Here is a 20,980-nt window from a genome sequence, read left to right as displayed (position 1 = left end):
TTGCAGAGCAGCATGAAAACATCAAAAATAGGTTTTTTTTCCCCCCTGAATTATAAATAGAACCACTAGAAATGAACCATTAGTTAACTACTGGTACTGGTTAAATAACTCATTAATATAACTTAATTAAAAAGTTAATAGTTAGCAATACATTTCCAATACAGAAAAATGAAACTGCTTTACAAAACCCCAGAATGTTGGTGAAACGCCTGAATGTATGAAGCAGTTAACATTCTTAAGAGACTAAAGAATAAGAGAAATCCATACAACTCGCTGAAGCTTCACCTGTATTCTCTAAACTCCCCATTCTCCCCCTGCAAGCCCGTTTAATCCTGCCTAACGCTTTTTGCCCAGTTCCAAAAACTTCCTACTGAAACGATCCCTTTTGCTATCACTAATTGTCATAGATTTGTCTGTTCTGTGGTCAGTTACGCTTAGCTGCCTCCCTATACCTGTCCATATCTGGCTATATGTGTGTTAAAAAGCAAAGCCAAGGATGGCTCCTCTTGGCCAGGCTTCAGTTCTGGTGTGCGTGTGTCTGCAGTAGAACTGACTGTGCCTGTGCAGCACCACACTGCTTGAGGGTGCATACGGACTGGGGGTGCGTAACTCAGCCAGCTGGGAGTGCATTCCTCTGGGATGCTTACAGAAACTGAGTGATCAATAAGGACCCTTCATTTCTGCCTACTGAGACTGTGCAGGTACAGTCAGTAGTTGTGCAATGTCATAGGCTGACTTGAGACAATGCTTTAAATGCAACCCATAGTAGTATATGTTATATCAAGTCTGTCACTTCTGTGTGCTTGTTCTTTCTGGGAGCCATTTGCTCTATCACTTCCTTATTCTATTATTATCTGTATTCTATTCAAATACTTGAAACAAGATACTATAAAGGATGGGGAAAGGTTATCTGGGGAGTCTGACCAAACTGCTATGTTGCAGATCAATGGATTCAGCTAAACTGAGGCTGGCAAGTTTAGATTAGATGTTTTATAAGAGATCTCTTCCTAATACAAAACACCATTAGTCTCTTGAGGAGCTGCCAAGGAAGATTACAGATGAACATGAAAGCAACTGTTCACAAAAAGTTTAGAAATTATATTTGTGGAGTCAATTAAAAAGCTTTTTACTGCTCAGATTGGATCTGTAGACTGATGAGCTTTTCTTGTGAACCATGGAGTTCCTGCTATTTCCTAGCACAAACCGCTGAGACTCGAACCTTTGAAGAGATGTATTTGTCAGAGCAGGCTTTTTAATGTGCTAAGGTATTTTCTGCAACAGACTGATCTCCCAACCAAGATATTTTAAAGCTTTTACTATTATTATTTTTGCTTTGATACATTTAAAGGCAAGTGCAATGCTGGGAGAATACATCCCTGGTGCATTTCTACTGAAGTTAAAGCCTTTCGTGCTTTCTCACAGGCATACAGCTCATTTCAGACGTTATAATGAAAGGAGCTTATTTTGAATGGTAGAGGATTCATTTTGAGACAAATTTTGTTCACAAAGATAAAAATGAGTTCAAACAGTATTGTACATGGATTGGTTTTCCCCATCCTTTTTCTTGATGTGAAAGCAAGTAACAAAAAGATGGAGATTAAATTTAAATTAGCAAAAGCTGTCATATTGCAGGTAAAAATACTAGTAGAAATACTATAATTAGTGAAATATACTTTGGGACATGATTATTGATAAAACAGACACAAGGAAACTTTTAATCAAATGTTAATGTATGGAGCTACAGTATATGACAGTTCATTAGAGAATTTGCTTGACAATCAGAGACAAAGCTTGCTTAACAGAATGTATTTAAAAAAAAAATCGGCAAAACTAAAAACCAAACTCAACTCTATCCTAAGGCTCTATTAAAGAGTTAAAATATGGAGAAAACAAGTGACATAAAACAAAAAAAATCCATACTTTCTGACAAAGATGTGTTAAAATGTCTGGGCATGATAGATTATCTATATTTAGTCAGATTACAACTGTACAGATTAACCCAGATCCTGAGATGTGTGAAGCACCTGTCTATCCCAGTAAGGGCAGCTGGAAAGGGAATTGAACTAAGTGCCCATCAGGATCTGAGCCCTAACAGCAGGGAGAACTTTGATGCCTAAACCACACCAGCCGTCCTCTATGTGTAACAGTAGCCAACCAGAAACCACATTACAAACAGCTATCTCAAGATACTGAAAAAACCCAAGAGATAAGGCAACACAGCAGAAAGAGAAACGTCTAACTTCATGGTGGATAACTCTAGAGGGGAAAAAAAAAAGAGCATGAAAACAAAAGCAATGTTTTTAAATAGAAAACTACTCCTAGTTTTCTGGCAAGCGGTCAGACTTGCATAGCTGAATGGTGCAACGGAACTCACAAAACAGACACTTTCTTAACATTCTGTGAACCAGGTGATTTCAATACCCTGTGAGGTACCGGCCTTTGAACTTCAAAGACTTTGAAGTTTAGATTTTGTTCACAACAGTGACTCTGTTAAATTCTAGGCTTTACTGCACCTGCTGTTTGCCTATCTTTTGAATTGTACTGAATTTACTGATGGAAATTATTTTCCTTCTATCAGCATTGTAGAGCTGATAAAATACAACAGCACGGGAAAGCATCATGTTGTTTTGTATTTACTATGATTGTTACATATCTTGAACAACATTTTTATTTAAACAGGAACCTCATAAAAATACATGAAATTGTAACTTCTGTGGGATTTCCTCAAAGTCTAGAATCTGTCTTATTGAGTGACAATAAGATAGCAGAAGTTACAGCCCGATGTGAACATCCAGGACACAAAATTCCAACTGGAAGTTGCTCAGGTGTTACAGTGCAGGCATGACACCAATAAAAAAACGTGCATAGCAAAGCAGGCTGGAATGGTGCCCAAGTACTTATGCAATCAGAGCAATACCATACACTGCCTAAGCAAAATTGGCCCAGCAGTGGAAAAACAGATCAGTGGTGTAAGCAAGACTTTTTCTTTTTTTTTTTTTTTTTTAAATCGAATCACTCTTATGAACATAAATCTATGTAAATAACAGTAACTTTTATTTTAATCTGTATGTGCCAAGTACCTAAATCCAATCTTTCAGTTTCTATGTATATACAAACATGTTTATGGTTTTGTTAGAAACTTACACAAACTTCCTTAGGAGTACATGAAACATAGTAAAGTATTTTCTTCTTTATTAAAGATGGGTTCAGTTAACTGACTGAACCTCAACTGCTTGCTAAAACATTGCTTTTAAGCTAGCTACAGGTTCCATCGTTGTAAGCTGAAAGGAGTAGTACTTATTGCACCCATCGCATCTTTCCCCCTAAATGAGGTATGAGTGTGCAGGTATTGATAAATGTGCTGACTTGGGAGAGATCTGTCTGGTCTGTTCATTTAGATGATGAGGTAACCGTGGGGAAGTTCTATGCCACCTTCCTGATACAGGACTACTTTAGGAAATTCAAGAAACGCAAAGAACAAGGACTGGTGGGGAAATATCCTGCGAAGAATACCACGATTGCTCTGCAGGTGATTTGGTTTTACATTTTTTAACTAACCATTTTGTGAGCTTACTTGAAATAGCAGGTAGATGAATATTGATGATTGTGCAGTGCTGCAAGGATTTTATTTAGCTGGGATGCTTTTGGCCCTTATTCATCAGAAAAGTAAAATGTAATCCTGCTATTCTGTCTATAAGAAGGTAAGTGGAAAAAGTTATTCTCTATGGGTTACTCAAAAAGTATCAACAGTTACAAAATTTCTTAGCAAACTGAAATTTTTTTAGTTGAAACGTCACAGTCTAAAGTTGATCATGTAAAATAAGAGCAAAGAAAGTTCTGAGCTATCATTTCCTTTTGCTTTAGTTGTTTGATTTCTTGTGTTCCTACAAGGCTGTAAGCCAGTTCTCGGATAACTTCCTAACATGCATTACCCCATAGTGATGAGGTTTTCGTGTGGTATCAGTTTTCTTCTTAATTCTCATTGTTCTTTTTCTTTTCCACTTACAGTTACTGATGAAGCACCCTCCTATCAGTATATTTTCATGCCTGCAAATTTTGAACTTCATATTAGTCAATTTTTTTTTAGGAAGTAATATTAGTATACTACATTAATGTCATGTACTTCTGTCTTTTAAAATATGCCATCAAATGGAAACCAGGACAATAGATTTAGCCATCTGTCTCTCAACAGGCCTGCAGCAAGCAGTCCATGGAATATATGTGTTCTAAAGTGTATATTCACAAAAATTCTGTCCAGTGACACCCTTTGTATTATGAACTTTGAAACAGGCAAATGGAAGGATGTCCTCAAATAATTTCAGACATTCTACACTGCACCATTTTTACTGGATTGTGACTTTCTGAATGTCAGTCAATGCTGAGTACATTCCTACAAATTATAAATATGTTTGATATTTCTGATAGCTTTCTATTCTGATGCCAAAATTTAGGAATATGTTGTGAAATATCCTTTGTAAAAAGAGGAATGTGTTATCCTGACTCAGATACTGTTTCCTTTCTTAAAAATCCTGTTAGTTTGTACTTTGGTCTAGCAGAATGATCTTTGCTGTGGGTGATTTGTGTTATTCCTGTTCTTAAGAGTGTCTCTGCTGGCAGCTCTGACACGCTTTCTGTTCCTGGTCACCATAAGCATAAGAAATGCAACAGGCAGATAAAGATTCTTCACAATTCTTGCTGTTGATGTGTGAGAAACATTAACTGTACCTGCAGATCATAAGAACAGAGAAAATTCTGGGGAATGGAAGGGATAAATAGACTAGAAAGAGTTGAAAAGGAAGTGAAAGACATCAGGTTTTTAGGAAGAACTTACAGACTTTTTCAGTACAGAACCATTTGAGCATAAAGAGCGCAAAGTTAATTTTAAGCCACAGTATTGCGGTTTACCACTTGTGTTTTTGAACTTGCACACATCACAACATAGAAACACTTTTTGAGCTTCCAAACATGAGTGTCCTCTGTTGTTTGTTGAAGATGAAACTGGAAAGACCAACTCCAGACAAATGGTTTTCAGTTAAAAACAGCTAAAAAATGACCACGAATCTCTGCTAGGAATCTACAAAGGGTTATGGGATTTTAACATGGTACTTATTTTAAGTATAAATGATCATAGCTTTTTTGCCTTATAATGTATAAAAATATTATGTCTCTCCATTTTCAGCCACTTCATTCCAGACATGCTTTGTCCAAATCAAACCTGGTTTTCAACTACAGAAATTTTGTTGAATGATCTGTGAAAGGCCTGTAACTATGAAGATGTTACTTCAGTTCTTGGAGAGCTAATAGTAGCTTTTTTTTTTTTTATTCTCTCAAGTACTTGTAAATTGCTAATGTTTGCAGATCTCTCTGGTAAACAATACGCTAAGAAAAGCAGAAATGTGCACCATCACTCTGTCTCTTATTCAGTTTCCTAGGGAAATTTTTATGATTGTGATGTCAACATACACTATGCTTCCACTGGAAACACTGAAGGAACTTCATATAGCAATCACAGTGGATTTCTGTCTTTATTACCCAGTTTATCCAGATGAATTTACTGTCTGTTTATATATGTATCCAGGTAAATTGATCATACAAACTGTGCATACAGTATTGCAGCAACTGACTTTCCTTACTAAGGTATGTGTGGAACAGATTGTGAACTTCCAAAGTACTAAATTAGCCTTCTCTCCTCTCTGGAGGGGATAAATATTGTCAGCTACAATTGAGTTCCTGTCACTGAAATCTGCCAGGAAATGTGAGACCTTTATTTTTACTCTTGGCTGTATTTACCTTACCTTTTCATCATTTTAAGAACTTTCTTTTTGAAATTAGAAACTTCCTGGAACCAGGGCAGGGGTGTAACTGCAGTAGCAGCTTTTCTTTAGTTTCTCATTTAAACTAGTTAAGATTTCACAGTATCTAGCAGTCGTGATGATACCACTGCAAACAGCTTCTGCTTTCTGGGCTGCTAGAAGAGATGAGAGCAGTAGAAGTCAGTCTGTCAGTCTTAGTTTTTCAAGCTCTGTCATTCAGAACCTTCTTATACTCAGTATTGTTTGCTTAAAACTTTGAATAAGATGAGGAAGACTGCTTTTATCAGGCTGAAATAAGAAAAGGCTTTCCAGCCTTCCAGTTCTTCTATTTGTAAAGAACATGACCAATTGTATTTTCATCTTCTTGTCAACATCTCACCCTATTACAGAGCAGCTGTCACGTTGCAAAATCTTTAGGGAAGCCAGCAGATGGAGAGCAATTTCACCTGTTCCAGTTTGTGTCCAAAGATATGAGCAATAAATGCTCTTGTACTTTTTCTTTGGTCTAAGTTTCTCTTGAATTACCTGCAGAATTTGTTCGTTAGTTATGACCATGCTTTCTAACAATTTCCTAAACACTGCAATTGTTGCCAGGACAGCCTGGCCTTTATCTCCTTTCTCCTGCAAGAGAGGGACAAAAAACTAGCTTTAAATACTATTAAGCTTTACAACCCATTCCTAACCGCTGAATGAAGCAAGAGGTGTGTTAGAGTTTTATAATCCTGCTGATTCCTATAGTTGGCCATTTCACTGTTTTCCTGGCTCTGGGAAGTAAACACCCACTTTGAGAGAGAAAGTAGATGCTCCTTGTGACAAAACCCACTCTGTGGTTTAATTCTCAGGATCACTGTTGAGGCAAGAAATTAATAGCTATTGCCATTTTCCTTTTTTCATGAGAATGTAACAGAGATTTAAAATGTAGATCGCTCCTTTCTGCCTTCCTTTATTTCTTGTGTTCTCAGAGGTATTTTATTGGGAGCTTGGGTGGTTTGGGTTTTGCTTGTTTGTTTTTTAATGATAGTTTTGTTCATTACTTTTGAAGATAGTGAAGGCAAAACCATGTAACTGTCAAATGGCCTAAGCCACTGCTTCTTCCAAGAAGAGTTATACCTACCTTTTATTTTTTTCAATTGTTCTTTAGTTATATACTAGAATGTACTAGAATATTTAGTTATATACTGAAATGCTGGGGTCTGAACCCCAAGCCTTGAATTAAGGTTGACATATGGGTGATTCCCACAGCCCTTCATAAAGAGGGGGTGAGTTTACCTTATAGCTTCCCCCCAGGGTGCGGCCGGCCCTGCAGGGAGAGCCAGAAGGGAAATGAGCCCCAGGGGTCCTGCACTGAGTTGACAAAGGTCAGGTGTCTGCTGGGGGATAAAAGCTGGGACCACTGGCAGGGAGTCAGGAGTGTCTCTCTGTGGAGTGCACTCCCCAGAGCTTCCTGGTTCAGGGCAGACCTCCTGACTCTCCCTGGAGCTGGGCTCCAGTCTGCTTAAGACATTTGTGAACACAGGTCGATCGGGTGAGAGTCACCATGTGGGCACCTTTCTCTTATGTATTCAGCCTGCTGGTTTGGCTGTTTCCCATGCCAAGTGTGGGCAACCTTGGGTCTCTGTACCACCTGTTGTGGGCAGAGTCACATCTTTTGTGGGATCGCTGGGGGTGGCATCGATTATGTACCAGCTGATTGATCTGTTTGTACCCCCAGCGATCATTCATGGAATGTCCTTCTTGTGTACAATACAGTCTGTGTATTGGTTCATCTTTTTGCTGGTGCTATCATTTTTGTTGGGCCTGGTCATTGGCAAAACATATACTAGAATAAAAGCCTTGCTTTTAGCTAAAGCTTTTTGAAACCTTTGCTTTTTATGCTGCTGTTTCTGATGTAATGACTTAACATAGGCAGAAAAAATGATATGCAGTAATTTAAAAGCTTGGAAATTCAATATAAAATATTTTGTACAACTGCAAAGCAAAATGTTATAACTAGAATTCAAAGTGATAAAAAGTAATGTTTTCAGCAAGAAAAGTACTTTAAAAAATCTAGCATTAATGAAAAGGAGACATCTACATCATCTTTAGTTGAAGAGAATTAAAAAACACAGGACAAAATTCTGTGAGCTCAGGAAAGTCCAGTGAGATTTTCTGGTGGTCTACATTAGTTGTGTTAATAAGTACTGTTTCAACAAGTAGAGGAATAAATCTTCCCTTGGAAACCACATTAGCCATCTACTGCTGTTTTTGTGGTGTTATACATGCTCCTGGGACATGAGAAAAAAAAATTCCTTAGGACTCACTGTGCCTTTCTAATGTTATTGAGTGATATGTATGCAGTGAGAACAAATATATTTTCTGGGTGAAATCAGGACAAAATTGTACTTGTAGCAGTAGTTTGGGACGTGTCTTTTTGTAGAGATGGAAATTTGTATTGAGCCAAATAGCAGTCACATTTCTAGTAAAATAAATGTTAAGTGAAGCATGAACAAGTTTAATTACTTTCATCTAGTACTTTGAATAAATTAATTCTACACTATTTTTCCTAGGGAAAATAATTACTGTAAAATGTGTAAAGTTTGCATCTATATTTCAGGTTTATTTACATGTAGCCCTCTTTCTTAATACACAGAAGTAAAAGTTAAAGGATATTTCCCTTTACAAAACAAGTACAAAAAACCCCTTTATTTATAGAGCCAAACTTGATTTTGGCAATATGTTTCAGATTCAACTAATTCTGCTTTTTTCCTCGCTGCAAATTTTGTAAATAATATCAACCCTGCAGTAAACAGTAACAGGAAAAAAGAAAAACCCTCTAGTAGCCATCAGCTGAGGGGTTAATATGTTGCTCAAGTTCAATTTAATTGTGCTCGCATGTTCACAGCAAGGCTTAGCTTGAAGGGAACCTGGGTTTAACCCAAAGCACAGGGCTTTTGCCTAGTTGTGGAGCAGTGCACTGAGCTTCAGTGTTAGAAGATGGGCTCTGTGAAGATGAATAACACTGGGGACTTGAGACTTGACTACTACGTCTCTTACGTTCACTGCTATAGCGTAGGTCTATTCACTTATTTTTTCTGCGTGCTTATTTTCTGATTTTAGTAGTTCTTGCATTGTGTTCTGTTCATACTAACCTCAGTTTATTTTTATGTTGTGTCAGTGTAGCTTTGAGGTTTATTGTTCTTCTTGGTTTTCTTTGCTATTAAATAAGGCGGTAGTAAAAACATGTTTGTTATCTACAAATGTAACTGTTTATATGAACATTTTTAGAGTCATAGGCTTTCAGTATTCTGGAGCTCTGAAGACCTAAGAATTTAGAATTCATTTATGCTTTATTTCAGATCTAGTGAGTTTATCTTGCAATACACGTAGATATACATGATTCTTCTAAAATCTGTGAAGCAAAGCTTACAAGTGTCTCTTCCATTTCCTGATATCACAATAAGATTCCTCCAAAAAGGGAGGGGAGCACTGTGTATTTTACATGACTAGAAAAAGTGGAAGTGATAGTGATTCTTAACATTTAAATAAAGGTATTGTGCTTGTGCTGCTTAAACAAAGTTTAAACTGCATCTATATGTATATTGCACCATACCTCAAAAAGGATGTGGGTTGAATTTAGATACAGGGAAAATTATCTTGTTACAGCATTTGTAAGCATGTAAATGTTTTTCTAAAAGTCAAGACTCTGGAGTCTTGCTTTATACACAAATTTCTTAATATAAGACATATCTAAAATGGTGTTACAGTTTTATGCATGTTAAAGATGTGGGAAAATGATTTTAAATCTGTTTGAAACTTGTTAGAAGTAGTCTTTTATAGGTTTTTAGCTGTTTAATGTTTTAATTTTTAACTTTTAAAATGTTTTGATATTTTGGCATGAGGTGCTTTTCAAGCATCTTTAAATTTGTCTCTCTAAATGACCAATTCAGAAATACAGTTATTAGTCATATGACAATTTTTCTCACAGAGGGGCTGCTACAGTTTTATTATTTCACTTTGGAAAGCACATGTGTCTTCTCAAGGCTGTGTCAGAGACAGGGGCATCATTAATTGTATCTTGAGATGCTATTTAGGACACAGCACCTGGTGTGTTAGTGCCTCGTGCCATCCTGAAAACCTTGCTGGTGCTATTATGCCTCATAAAGGGCAACTGCACAGAATTAGCCTGTTAATTTTAAGTCATTTTGTGCATTTAGGGGAAAGCCTTAAAGACATGCTAGGGTTTCTTACATAATTATGTTGTCCAACACACTGTGTCACTGGTTTGCTGAACAACCGTTGGACTGATGCATCTCATCTTTCTTATGCCTACAGGGAAAAAAATTAAGCAAGGAGGGCGTAAAAAATTAATTTTGGAGAGAAAGTATCTGAATAAGAGAAAAATTACTTTTTACAACCTTCTAATGAAATCTCTAGAATAGAGTTAGAGGTACTCAAACACAGCAGCATTAATGCCTTTCCTTCGTCTACTTCAAAGAAACAACAACAAAATAGGAGAAACGGAGTAGCAAAAACAGATGTCCACTTTCACAACAGCATCGATAATTCAATCATGCAGTATTGATCAATGTTACCCATATAGGACTGATGCCTAAACGTGTCTCTTGCATGTGTTCTCTGTTATGTTACAGGCCATTTCATCTTCCACTGTCTTTGAAGATAAAATTTGCTTAAAAGGTCTAGCATAAATGAACATAAAGATCAACACCCATGTGAGGGGGAAAAATAAAATTCCAGTTACAGATACATTAGATAAAAACATTTTTGTATAGCAACTAATAATACTCTGTTGGAATGTTAGGGATGAACAGAACTGGAAAATTTCGCGTTCTGCAATATTCTGGGGTTACTAACGACAGTTTGTTAGGAATGTGAACCATGTGACTTGGCTTAGAGCCTTGCAGGTTTCCAGTCTTCAGAGCTGAGATACGTATTATACATATATATGATGGCAAAAGTGACCTTTTGCTTTTTGAAGTGATGTGAATTATATTTTGGTCCTCAAAAAATTAGGAAATGAATACATATTTATTATTCACATATTACACTTCTTCAGGGAAAAACTTTAAAGGTGGTTTTTTACTGCTGAAATGGCATAAAACAATCCTGAAGCTTCCTTTAAGGAAAGGTGAGAATTCTCTCCAGATGTGAGAAAATCTTCAAGAATTAAGAATCTGTCACAAAAAATAAGGATATAAGGGAGACTAGACAGAGTGTGAGCCATCCACCAATTTTTACCAACCAAATCAAATGTTATGAAATTTTTTTTAGCAGTCTTTAGTGTCTACTGGTTGTTCGATTTGGGGAAAGTAAAGAGGATTTAGCTGTGATTTCCTTTTCTCTGCAGCTCTGATAAACTATGCTCAAAGACAGTGAGGAAGTAACTTGTTTAACACTCAAAGTGGATGTTTTTGTTTTATGTTTGGTTTTTAAAATCATTATGGCATGATGGATCAGGAACGTGACTTGTCTTGAATCATTTTATGTTATAACAACAAAAGGCCTTATGAACTTCCATGGAGAGAATTAATTGTGTCCTAAGAATTTAAGCAGTCGTAGTGAAAAAGAAACAAGGATGGCTCTGGTAAATGTAGACAGTTCAATATCCAGAGGATCTTTTTGAAAAGTCTTTTCTACTCAGGGTTGTTTTGTTGTTTGTTTGTTTGTTTGTTTTTCCTAAGCAAAAAAATTGTCTCCGCTTTAAATGTAGCAACTTTTAGAATCTCACAAATGGAGGACAACGTATACCCCCGTTGCCCTCTTGTGCGGTATAACGTCTCTAGGTTTCTTGCTGGGTAGGCTAAAATAGGCACCATTATGTAAGGAAATGTATATCAGAAGGAATTTTTTCCCTGTAAAGTAATGGAGAGATGTAAGAGAAGTTGGTTTGATTTTTGTGTGTTCTATTATGTAAGAGATCTTTGATTTGGTTCTGAAGTGCTTGAAGGTAAAGTCAAATATTTCATCAGTCCATGCTACTTCTATGATCTTCTTAGAAGACATTAAATGTGGTTCAGAGAAGGGAATTCCCTACTGACAGATAAGTACCAATGCCTGCATTTTTACATCAGCCCCACTTCAGTTGTAGTTGACTGATCTAAAGGAGGACTGTCTTATCAGTAAGATTTTGCATGCAAATTTGTCTCGCTATGTAGTTCTGTCCTGGCATAAAAATTCTTTTGAAGTCTTATATTATTTAGAATACTTTCAGATTACACCAGGTAAAATGAGGCAGTACATGGGAGTAGTCATTTTAAAGATAGGGTTCACAAAATTATTGAAGGTAGTTCTGTTAGAACTGTTCTGTAGATGGTTCTCTTAGCGCAAATAAACTGAAGAACATTGTAGTGCCACAAGCAGGTATTGCTTGTAGAACCCGTGGCTTCAGTACCAGCTGTGAGTGAATAAAGTTGACCAGTTTAGTTTAACTAGCATATACTTTTATATGTGGTGATCCAGGTGTTAGTTTTCTCCTGCTGACTGTGTCATAGCAAGAGGTCTGTTACTTATTGAGTATTACTGAAGAGAGACAAAAGTTGCCTGCTTTCTCTTGAGTAGAGGAGTTAATTCACCAAGAAGTAAACCAGAAGGCAGTGGGAAATGTAATCAAAATTAAATTCCTATTGAATATGTTGCTGGCAAACACATGGCTTTTCTCAGCTTTTAGGCATGTATTTGTGGGATTTTGTCACAATTTGGCAGACTGGAATACAAGCTCATAGTTTTTGCCAGGGTTAAAATTTATGATCCTGCTGTCTGAGAGTGTTGTGTTCACAGCAAGGCTTAGCTTGAAGGGAACCTGGGTTTAACCCAAAGCACAGGGCTTTTGCCTAGTTGTGGAGCAGTGCACTGAGCTTCAGTGTTAGAAGATGGGCTCTGTGAAGATGAATAACACTGGGGACTTGAGACTTGACTACTACGTCTCTTACGTTCACTGCTATAGCGTAGGTCTATTCACTTATTTTTTCTGCGTGCTTATTTTCTGATTTTAGTAGTTCTTGCATTGTGTTCTGTTCATACTAACCTCAGTTTATTTTTATGTTGTGTCAGTGTAGCTTTGAGGTTTATTATTCTTTTTGGTTTTCTTTGCTATTAAATAAGGAGCTAGTGAGTGTGAAATGCAGGTGACTATTCTTGCTAATGACTGAATAACAAAAATACAACAGTAATCCTCTGCTAAGTAAAACTGATTTTGCCTGTGCTAAAGAAATAGAAGCCTTTGGTTTTCTGCTTCAAAATCTGTACCTTCAAGTGTTAATTTTACTTCCTGTTACTGCCTTACAAAATGATAACATGAGCCTACTCACTAAGGCCTTGACTATGGAATTAGAAGTGGGAGAACGCACACTGTATTCGCGAAAAGTATGTTGTATATTAACTCACTAGTAAATTGCTTTTAGAGCCTTGTCCAATTATAGCATAAGTCCCAAAGTTCATCCCTGAAGAAGAAAACATAATTGCCAAATGTATGTAGCTCATATGATTAGACAAGGGTTGTTTTCAGGAAGTGAAATACTGCCATGAGTGAAACCTGAAGAGAAACCTGTGGTAAATTTGCACTGTTAGATACAAAGCTTTTTGGTTCATGCCCTTCCAGGTTCTGATTGCCCACACTGCACGAATACCATTTTGCTCCCCATCAAACCAGCTATTTCCATTTTGAGCTGAAACCTGACTGCAAGTCTGTCTTGTACTCCAGGGAGTGTGTGTATGGGACCAAGCCATGTTTGGTGCCTTCCAAGGTCCTTCAGCTTCATCTGGAGCTCTGGAACACACAAAATTTTCTACATATCTTTATGCCACCCCAGGACAAGTTGCATTCTATAGAAGTATAGCTCTGATGGGATGGGACAGACCTCACATCTGCATCAAAAAATGCAGAAAAACAAAAAGTCAGGCTTTTAGCCAAGTGCATGATTTTTAGTAGTGTAGTGTTAGTAAAGGGATAAACAATTTTTTTATTTCTTCTGGACCTGAGGAGATAAAAAAAAGTCGGGAAGAACAAGAATGCATTTTTTGCTTTGGCCTATGACAGCCAGAGTTAAAGCAGGAAACACAGCTCCTTTTTGAAGAGAGGCGTGTACAAAAGCACTGAATTCTTGGCTCTGCGTACGAAGTCTGTTTCCCCACTAACGTTCAGGTCTGTCTTTGGTAGTTGCAGCTTTATCCCTTTTTCTGAAGCTTGCCTGTGGCATCAGGCTTGAGAAGAATACGAACTGATACATACTGTGGTCCATACGACTGTAGCTACTTGGTTTTCTGTCCTAACCTAAAGCTTTAAATCAAGTATCTGTATATCACAGTGCAGTGCAGATGAGCTGGAATTATTTAACTGCTTTCTTTTCCATCTGAGCTCTGCTAAAACTGCTGTTGCTATAGCAAAGATCTCCTTACGTTTTGTTTGTGGACTCAGGCTGCAAACATGTTTTTGACATTATATCTGCATCTCATTGAAATGCATTTTATTATAGTTCTTTCTGATTACTTAAAGATGAATGTTGTTTTCATAGGGTTCCTTAAACATCAGTGTTTTTTTTAGTCACAAGCTACACTGTGGTGTTAAAGACATGATCACCTCAACAGGGTTGTACTGGAATGTAAGCCTTTTGTTAACAGCAGTAAAGAGACATGTGGTAGGATGCATCCTCTATGGATGTCAGGACACAAAAAATTGTTAACTGTCCTTTAACATCAGTTTACACACCTGTAATTGAAGTACAAAAAAGAATTTGCTTTCCTAATATATTATGATATTGTCATTAATTTAGGCAGGACTAAGGACACTTCATGATATTGGCCCTGAAATACGCCGAGCTATATCCTGTGACTTGCAAGATGATGAACCAGAGGAAAACAATCCAGAGGAGGAGGAAGATGTTTATAAAGTAATGTCAGAACATATCTACATGACTTGTTTTATCATATAATATGAGATTAAAAAATGAGCTTATCCCTAAATATGGAATAATAATAATTTAAACCCCCCTCCAATTGGCACAATATAAATATTTTATAAGTATTTATGTATATCTATAAAAATAGTATAACCCAGGACACTTGCAGCTCATTATAAATTCAGCAAGCGGTTCCTGCAAGGTGATTCTCCTGCCCCTGATTCTTTCTCATTAATTCTTATTTTTTTATTTAAGTAAATCCTAAGAAAAGGTATGAACCTTACCATCTCAAAATTAGATAGTGGTAAGGTTTAAACTGGAAGCATCTTCAGTTCTGCAGTGGTGGGTAGGAAGAGGAGAATGAAATTCTGTGTAGCCAAACCACAACAGACACAGAGCTGTGTATTTTAAAATGAATGCAGGGAATTACAGAGAAGCCAACTAAATATAAATGTCTTTTTCAATTTGCTGTGAGACATACCAATAAGGATCAGTCAGAAAAAAACATTCATTTTCCTTTTTTATACTATAGATATTCAGACTAATGGTAAACACGTGGAGTTGATGTTATAATCAGGAGCAATCTGCAAACCATTTGTCAGTCAGCAGAAAAACTCATTTTTTCACAAGGCTTTCAGAAGCAGCAGGTGTAAAAGCATGCTTCTGCTGTAATTATGTCAGAAGCTCCATAGCTTGCTATTGTCCTTTGCAAAAAAGGAGGATGTGGCACTGGAGACAGTGCCACAGGTGCCATCAGTAGATGCATTTCTCTGCCAACCATCATTGCCTCCTGTCTTCCCTAGATTGAGCTTCAAGACAGACTGCTGTCATCCAAGACTCACACCTGGCTAGACAGGGAGGCTACATAATCTGGGTCAGATGTAAAGGAGAGCTGCATGTCACAGCCATAACGTAGCACTTCATTCTCTCTTTCACCATCCATTACACTCTCAGGGCTGATAAAGAGATACTACTCTTTCTTGTACCTCTGCAAGAGGAAAGAATGGAAGCACTAGAAGCTTAACCTTACCTTCCTGAGATATGCTTGCAAGCTGTTGCATGGCACTCCATCCTGTCTGAGTGATGCCTGTTGCAAACTGATGCTCTTGGGAGAAGAAGAGAGAATTCCACCAGAACGGTCTCGAAAATTAAGCAGACGTGTCCCTTTCTGAGGAAGCTGGTGCATGTTCATGTATGGGAATCTAGGTTTCTCCTTTGTAATAAAATGTGGAGAAAGCTGGATGTCACATTCAGTGGTATGGGAAAAGAAGAATGATCACAGCCTAATGTTGATTTGACTGAAATACAAATATAGTCATTATCACAATCACATCTCTATCACTTCAGGAGATCCCATCCAAAGTATTATAAAATTAGAAAGAAAAATCACAGACTAGTTGAGTTGCTACTTCTATTTGCATGTAGGGGAGAAAAGTAAGTTGTCACTGTCAAAAATATGTTCTGTTAAGGTATCTGATGTAATTTTTTTTTTTCTCTTCCCCTAAAACAGAGGAATGGTGCCCTCTTTGGCAACCACATAAACCATATTAGCAGTGACAGACGAGATTCATTTCAGCAGATCAACACCACGCACCGTCCCTTACATGTTCAGCGGCCTTCAATTCCATCTGCAAGTGATACTGAGAAAAATATATATCCTCAGGCAGGAAATTCTGTATACCACAATCATCATAGTCACAACTCGGTAGGAAAGCAAGTTCCAAACTCAACAAATGCCAATCTCAATAATGCCAACGTGTCCAAAGTTCATGGGAAACATACAAATTTTGGAAATCGTGAGCATAGATCTGAAAATGGTTACCATTCATACTCCAGAACTGATCATGAGAGGCGTAGAAGGCCAAGCAATAGGAGGTAAACTTACAAATATGTATTTGCTTTTAAATAAACTTCTAAATACACTATAAGAAAATTTATGCTACGTTAAACTAATTTGTATATATAGCTTCATTTCTGTTGCCTACTGATGTACAAAATATACTTAAAATGTAGCTTTGATGTATGGGAAGTGTATATAACTTTAGTAATACTTGAAAGTAGTTACTTTAATGTGAAATTATTTGTTACAGCAGAAAGTGTAGTCACTAATGAATTGCTCTAAACTACTTGATACTAAAAACTTTCTCCTTATTTTCATGGTTTACCTGGATAGAACCCGCTACTATGAAACATATATTAGGTGAGTTATATTGCTCTGACATAACTGGAGGACAAAGTAGTTTCCTTTCTTTTTTTCCTTTTCTGAGTCTTTTTTTTTTAAGCAGTACAGTCTTCACAATTAACTGTATTACAGTGCATATGCTGAATAATTTAATTGACAGTTTCTAAGTCAAATTTTCCACTTCCTGTTCTAAAAGGATAAACTGGTAACATTTGAAATTATTCAAGCCATTTTAAAAGTCTGGTCAGGTTTGTGCAGATTTCAAGAGACAAAAGATTACACCTAGTGGTAGCCCTTGTTTAAAATTCCCTTGCAAAGACTGGAAAAAACACTTGGCTTTAGCTTTGATAAATATTAATATGTACAGTTCCATTAAGACAAGGAAAATCTTTCCTTGTCTTAAGTCTGAATATAGGATATATTATTTAAAGTGCATTGCTAAATGTACATTCAACACTGGTTTTTAATGTTACATCCATTTCTGTATTTTTCTTGGAATACCTCACTAAGTATTCTTTAATATTTTAGCCATTTGGCAAATCTCAGACATTTGAGAAAGACTGTGTTTCTTCAGAGTACTCTCAATTTATATGTTATAAAAATGTCTCAAATGTATTTGACATCACTGATTATCCTTATATTAATTATTTTAATGGGGAAGGAAATAAAGGGAGGTCATATTTTTGAAACAGATAAAATAGTCATGTTCTGAACTGTACTACTATGTAATTTGCTAGAACACCACGTTCTAACAACTGGGCAATTGTTAATGCTTGTGTTTTTCCTTAGAAGCAGATTAGAATAACTGTGTATAAAATATACAGTAGATAAATTATATAAAGAAAACATTAAAAAATATTTCTTTGCTGCTTACAGATCTGACTCTGGTGATGGGCGTCAAACTACTATTTGCCGTGAAGAACGTGAAGATCAAGACTACTGCAATGATGATCATTATTTGGCAGAGCAGGAATATTTTAGTGGAGAAGAATACTATGAAGAAGACAGTATGTTGTCAGGAAACAGGTAAGGATATTTGTTTAACTGGGAAAAATATTTCAATAAATTTGGAATGTATCTGTAAAGGCTTCACTAAGCACACTTCTACTGAAAACTCTGTACTGTTAATACTCTGAACAGAGTTGTTTTGGCTTTTCTTTTAAGCAGTATACAACTGAGGTCCAGTATTTTAGCCCACAGTGGTAAGACTAACTTAATTGAAAATATAATTGATAAAAATTTCACCTGAGAACTTACTATAGAACTATAAAAATACAAAGGTGTATCTCAAAATAAGTTAGCATACAAAAACTGTATATTTTAATTGATTTGTGTAATTCTGTAATGTAATGTTTGGTTATCTTGCTGGAGAAAGAGTAGATTTGAAAATATTCAAGAACATATCTAATGTATCATTTTACAGAAACAGACTGAAATAACATTTTCTTTATTGTATTTTAAATGTAGACATATATATGATCACCACTGTAGATATCACTGCCATGATTCAGATTTTGAGAGACCGAAAGGTTATCACCACCCACATGGTTTTTTTGAGGAAGATGATTCACAGATCTGTTATGATCCAAAAAGATCTCCTAGGAGACGGCTGCTACCTCCAACACCAACACGTAAGTACTTTAACAACTATTTGTTTGCAAATCCAGCTTTATTTAAATGCATTCAGACATGTTCCAGTTGCAAAAAGGCTTTTTTTAAACTTGGATTTCAAAAATAATATTTCTCGATTACTGGTGCTATTGGGTTGTTGTGTCTGGCAGAAATCTCTATCCATCCTAAAAGATTGCTCAGAGAATCTCTCTGAGGATCCTAGCTTACAAGTCAGTCTTTCTAATATCTCTTGCCTCACTCATCCAATAACATAAAAATAACAAGAGAAGAAAGAGCAAGGTAGAATACAGCAGTAGTTTGCTGTGAAGCCCCCAGAGGGTCTCAATCCCTGTGCCCTTTCTTGACAGGGATAGATGTGCAGTGGTTCCCTGAGTCAATCCCTTTGTCTGTCTAGAGACTCACCTGCTGGCACTTCCCCCATCCCCTAACAGTCATCCTGCTTAATGATATTGTAATCACTTCCATTTACGTCTTTACCTTGTACCGTTTAAGTAAACTCTAAAGTGTGAAATAGGGTAATATTCAGGGAAAAGAGAACCAAGAGTGAGTTTAATGGTGCCTTTTTTTTTTTTTTCTTTTTTCTCTTTCTTTTTCATTACTTTAATTTCTCAAGTCTCTGTGAAAAGCGTTGGTACTTTATTCTGCCTTCTCAGGAATGATGCTTAGTATTCTGTCTGTCCTCTGAAGGAGAAAACATTTCAGTTTATAGGCTGAATTAGTGTTGTCAACTGACTTTTTTTTTACCTGTTTCTTTAATTTTCATTTATTCTCCTCCTTAGATCTTCTCCTTGGTGGTTCTTATCTCAAGCACAATATTGCTTCATCCACAGTTCTAAAAGATCTCATGATTCCTATCTTGTAATTTTGGTTTTGTATGTTCCAGGCCATACTGCAGAGTTTAACAGTGCTATTCCTCTGGTTAAACTAGGCACAGACTCAAAACTCTTGGAGTTTGATCTTTGACCTCTAATGTTTCACAGAGAGGATGCACCTGGGGATGTGAAGTGCAAAATAAACCTCTTTTTAATGCTCTTTCTTGTTGGTACATAAGAAACAACACTCGGCTCCATACAACCCCATAGTGTCTGTAAGAATACTCTTACACGTTGTGTGGTCAGCAGAGCTGGATCTGTTACATGTGTCTTTGGATGATGACAAGACAATACAGGATAATTTCTAGAAGAGTCTCCACGTATTATCTCCTCTACGTTGGATTTGCTTTCTAGCAAAGCCAGAGTTGTCTTTCAATCTGATGATGTTAGCAGCCAGAGTCAGTCTGTATTATCTGTGGAAGTATGACTGTGAAGACCCTGGGGATAGGAAAATGGGATTCAGTCCTTTCCTGTGTCAGACACCCTAAAGAAAATGCAGGTATAGATTTAAAAAATAAAAGTATTTCAGAGACAAGTCTAGTGAGATCATTATAAAATGTCTGAAGTACAGTCTCAGACTGCTTAAAGCTACAGAAAGCTGTAGTAAAAGACAGTGGCAAAATATATTAACACATTATCAATATTAATATATTAGCAAAGGAAATATTCTTCAACGATGCTGTCAGTGCTGGATCCTCACTTTTGGCACTCAGCTCCTTAGAAGACTAGTAATGCTCTCTGCTATTTGGCTTTCTGACCTTAAGGGGAACAGATGGAAAAAGCAGAAGGAATATCAGTTGTGCACTCCAGAGAGTAAATAACTCAGATGAATGATAGTGAAATGTACAGAAGGTTGCTAGCTCTCTTCCTGTAGCAGCAGGAAAAGGCATCAGACAAAGGGGAGACTCTGAAAGAAAATTCCTGTACATCTTTCTACAAGCTTTTCTGATAGCGGAGGAATTTTAAGCCAAAGAAACAGAGGGATGCTTTGTATATCCATTTCATACATTGCAGGAGATCAGCCTTATAAAGATCCTCTGGGGTCTTCCCATGGAAGTACTGTGAGGGACAGGTTGAAGGCTTCCTGTGACTGCAGCCTTTGGTATTAATTTAACTTCTCTGATAAAGTTTTGATGACAGTATTAGGCAGACATTTCTTTAGGGGAAGATTACACTTTTTATCTCACATACAAGAGACTAGGTAAGTGTACTAGATAAGAGAGTATTTGATATCCTAGGATAAGAGGACCTTGTTCTGGTCTACGTTGCATAAGGGTAATGTAGGGAGTCCTTGTCTTACAGCAGTATAATGTCATAAGAGTGGTCAGACCTCCTGTCATTATCATTTATTTAATGTTCAAGAGCACAGCTGAGAAGTTTTAGAGCCTCAGTCTCTCAGCAGATTTTAAAGGAAGATCAATCCTATTATTTACTACTACTGTATGGGCTGTTTAGCCTGGGGAGGAATCCTTGATGTTCTCACATAAAGAAAGGTAGAAGAAAGAGGGGGGGGGGGGGGGAAAAAAAAAAAAAAAAAAAAAAAAAAAAAAAAAAAAAAAAAAAAAAAAAAAAAAAAAGAAAAAAAAAAAA

At 36.7% G+C, this 20,980-nt stretch overlaps 1 protein-coding gene across 1 annotated transcript in view; it reads left to right on the top strand.

Moving 5' to 3' along the window:
• CACNA1D (calcium channel, voltage-dependent, L type, alpha 1D subunit) overlaps nt 1–20,980 on the top strand; it is a gene marked incomplete at its 5' end in the record, with an annotated part of 73,255 nt that overhangs the window by 47,187 nt on the left and 5,088 nt on the right. The window contains 6 exon segments of the mRNA XM_008948442.1: nt 3,399–3,529; nt 14,579–14,695; nt 16,215–16,579; nt 16,878–16,904; nt 17,763–17,912; nt 18,354–18,517. Of these exon segments, the coding sequence (XP_008946690.1) occupies nt 3,399–3,529; nt 14,579–14,695; nt 16,215–16,579; nt 16,878–16,904; nt 17,763–17,912; nt 18,354–18,517 (954 nt within the window).

This window comes from Merops nubicus, unplaced genomic scaffold, assembly GCF_000691845.1.
Source record: "Merops nubicus isolate BGI_N331 unplaced genomic scaffold, ASM69184v1 scaffold31169, whole genome shotgun sequence".
Taxonomy (NCBI): Eukaryota; Metazoa; Chordata; class Aves; order Coraciiformes; family Meropidae; genus Merops; species Merops nubicus.
Note: the sequence above shows the minus strand (reverse complement) of the source record. Positions and strands in the feature narration are given on the sequence as shown.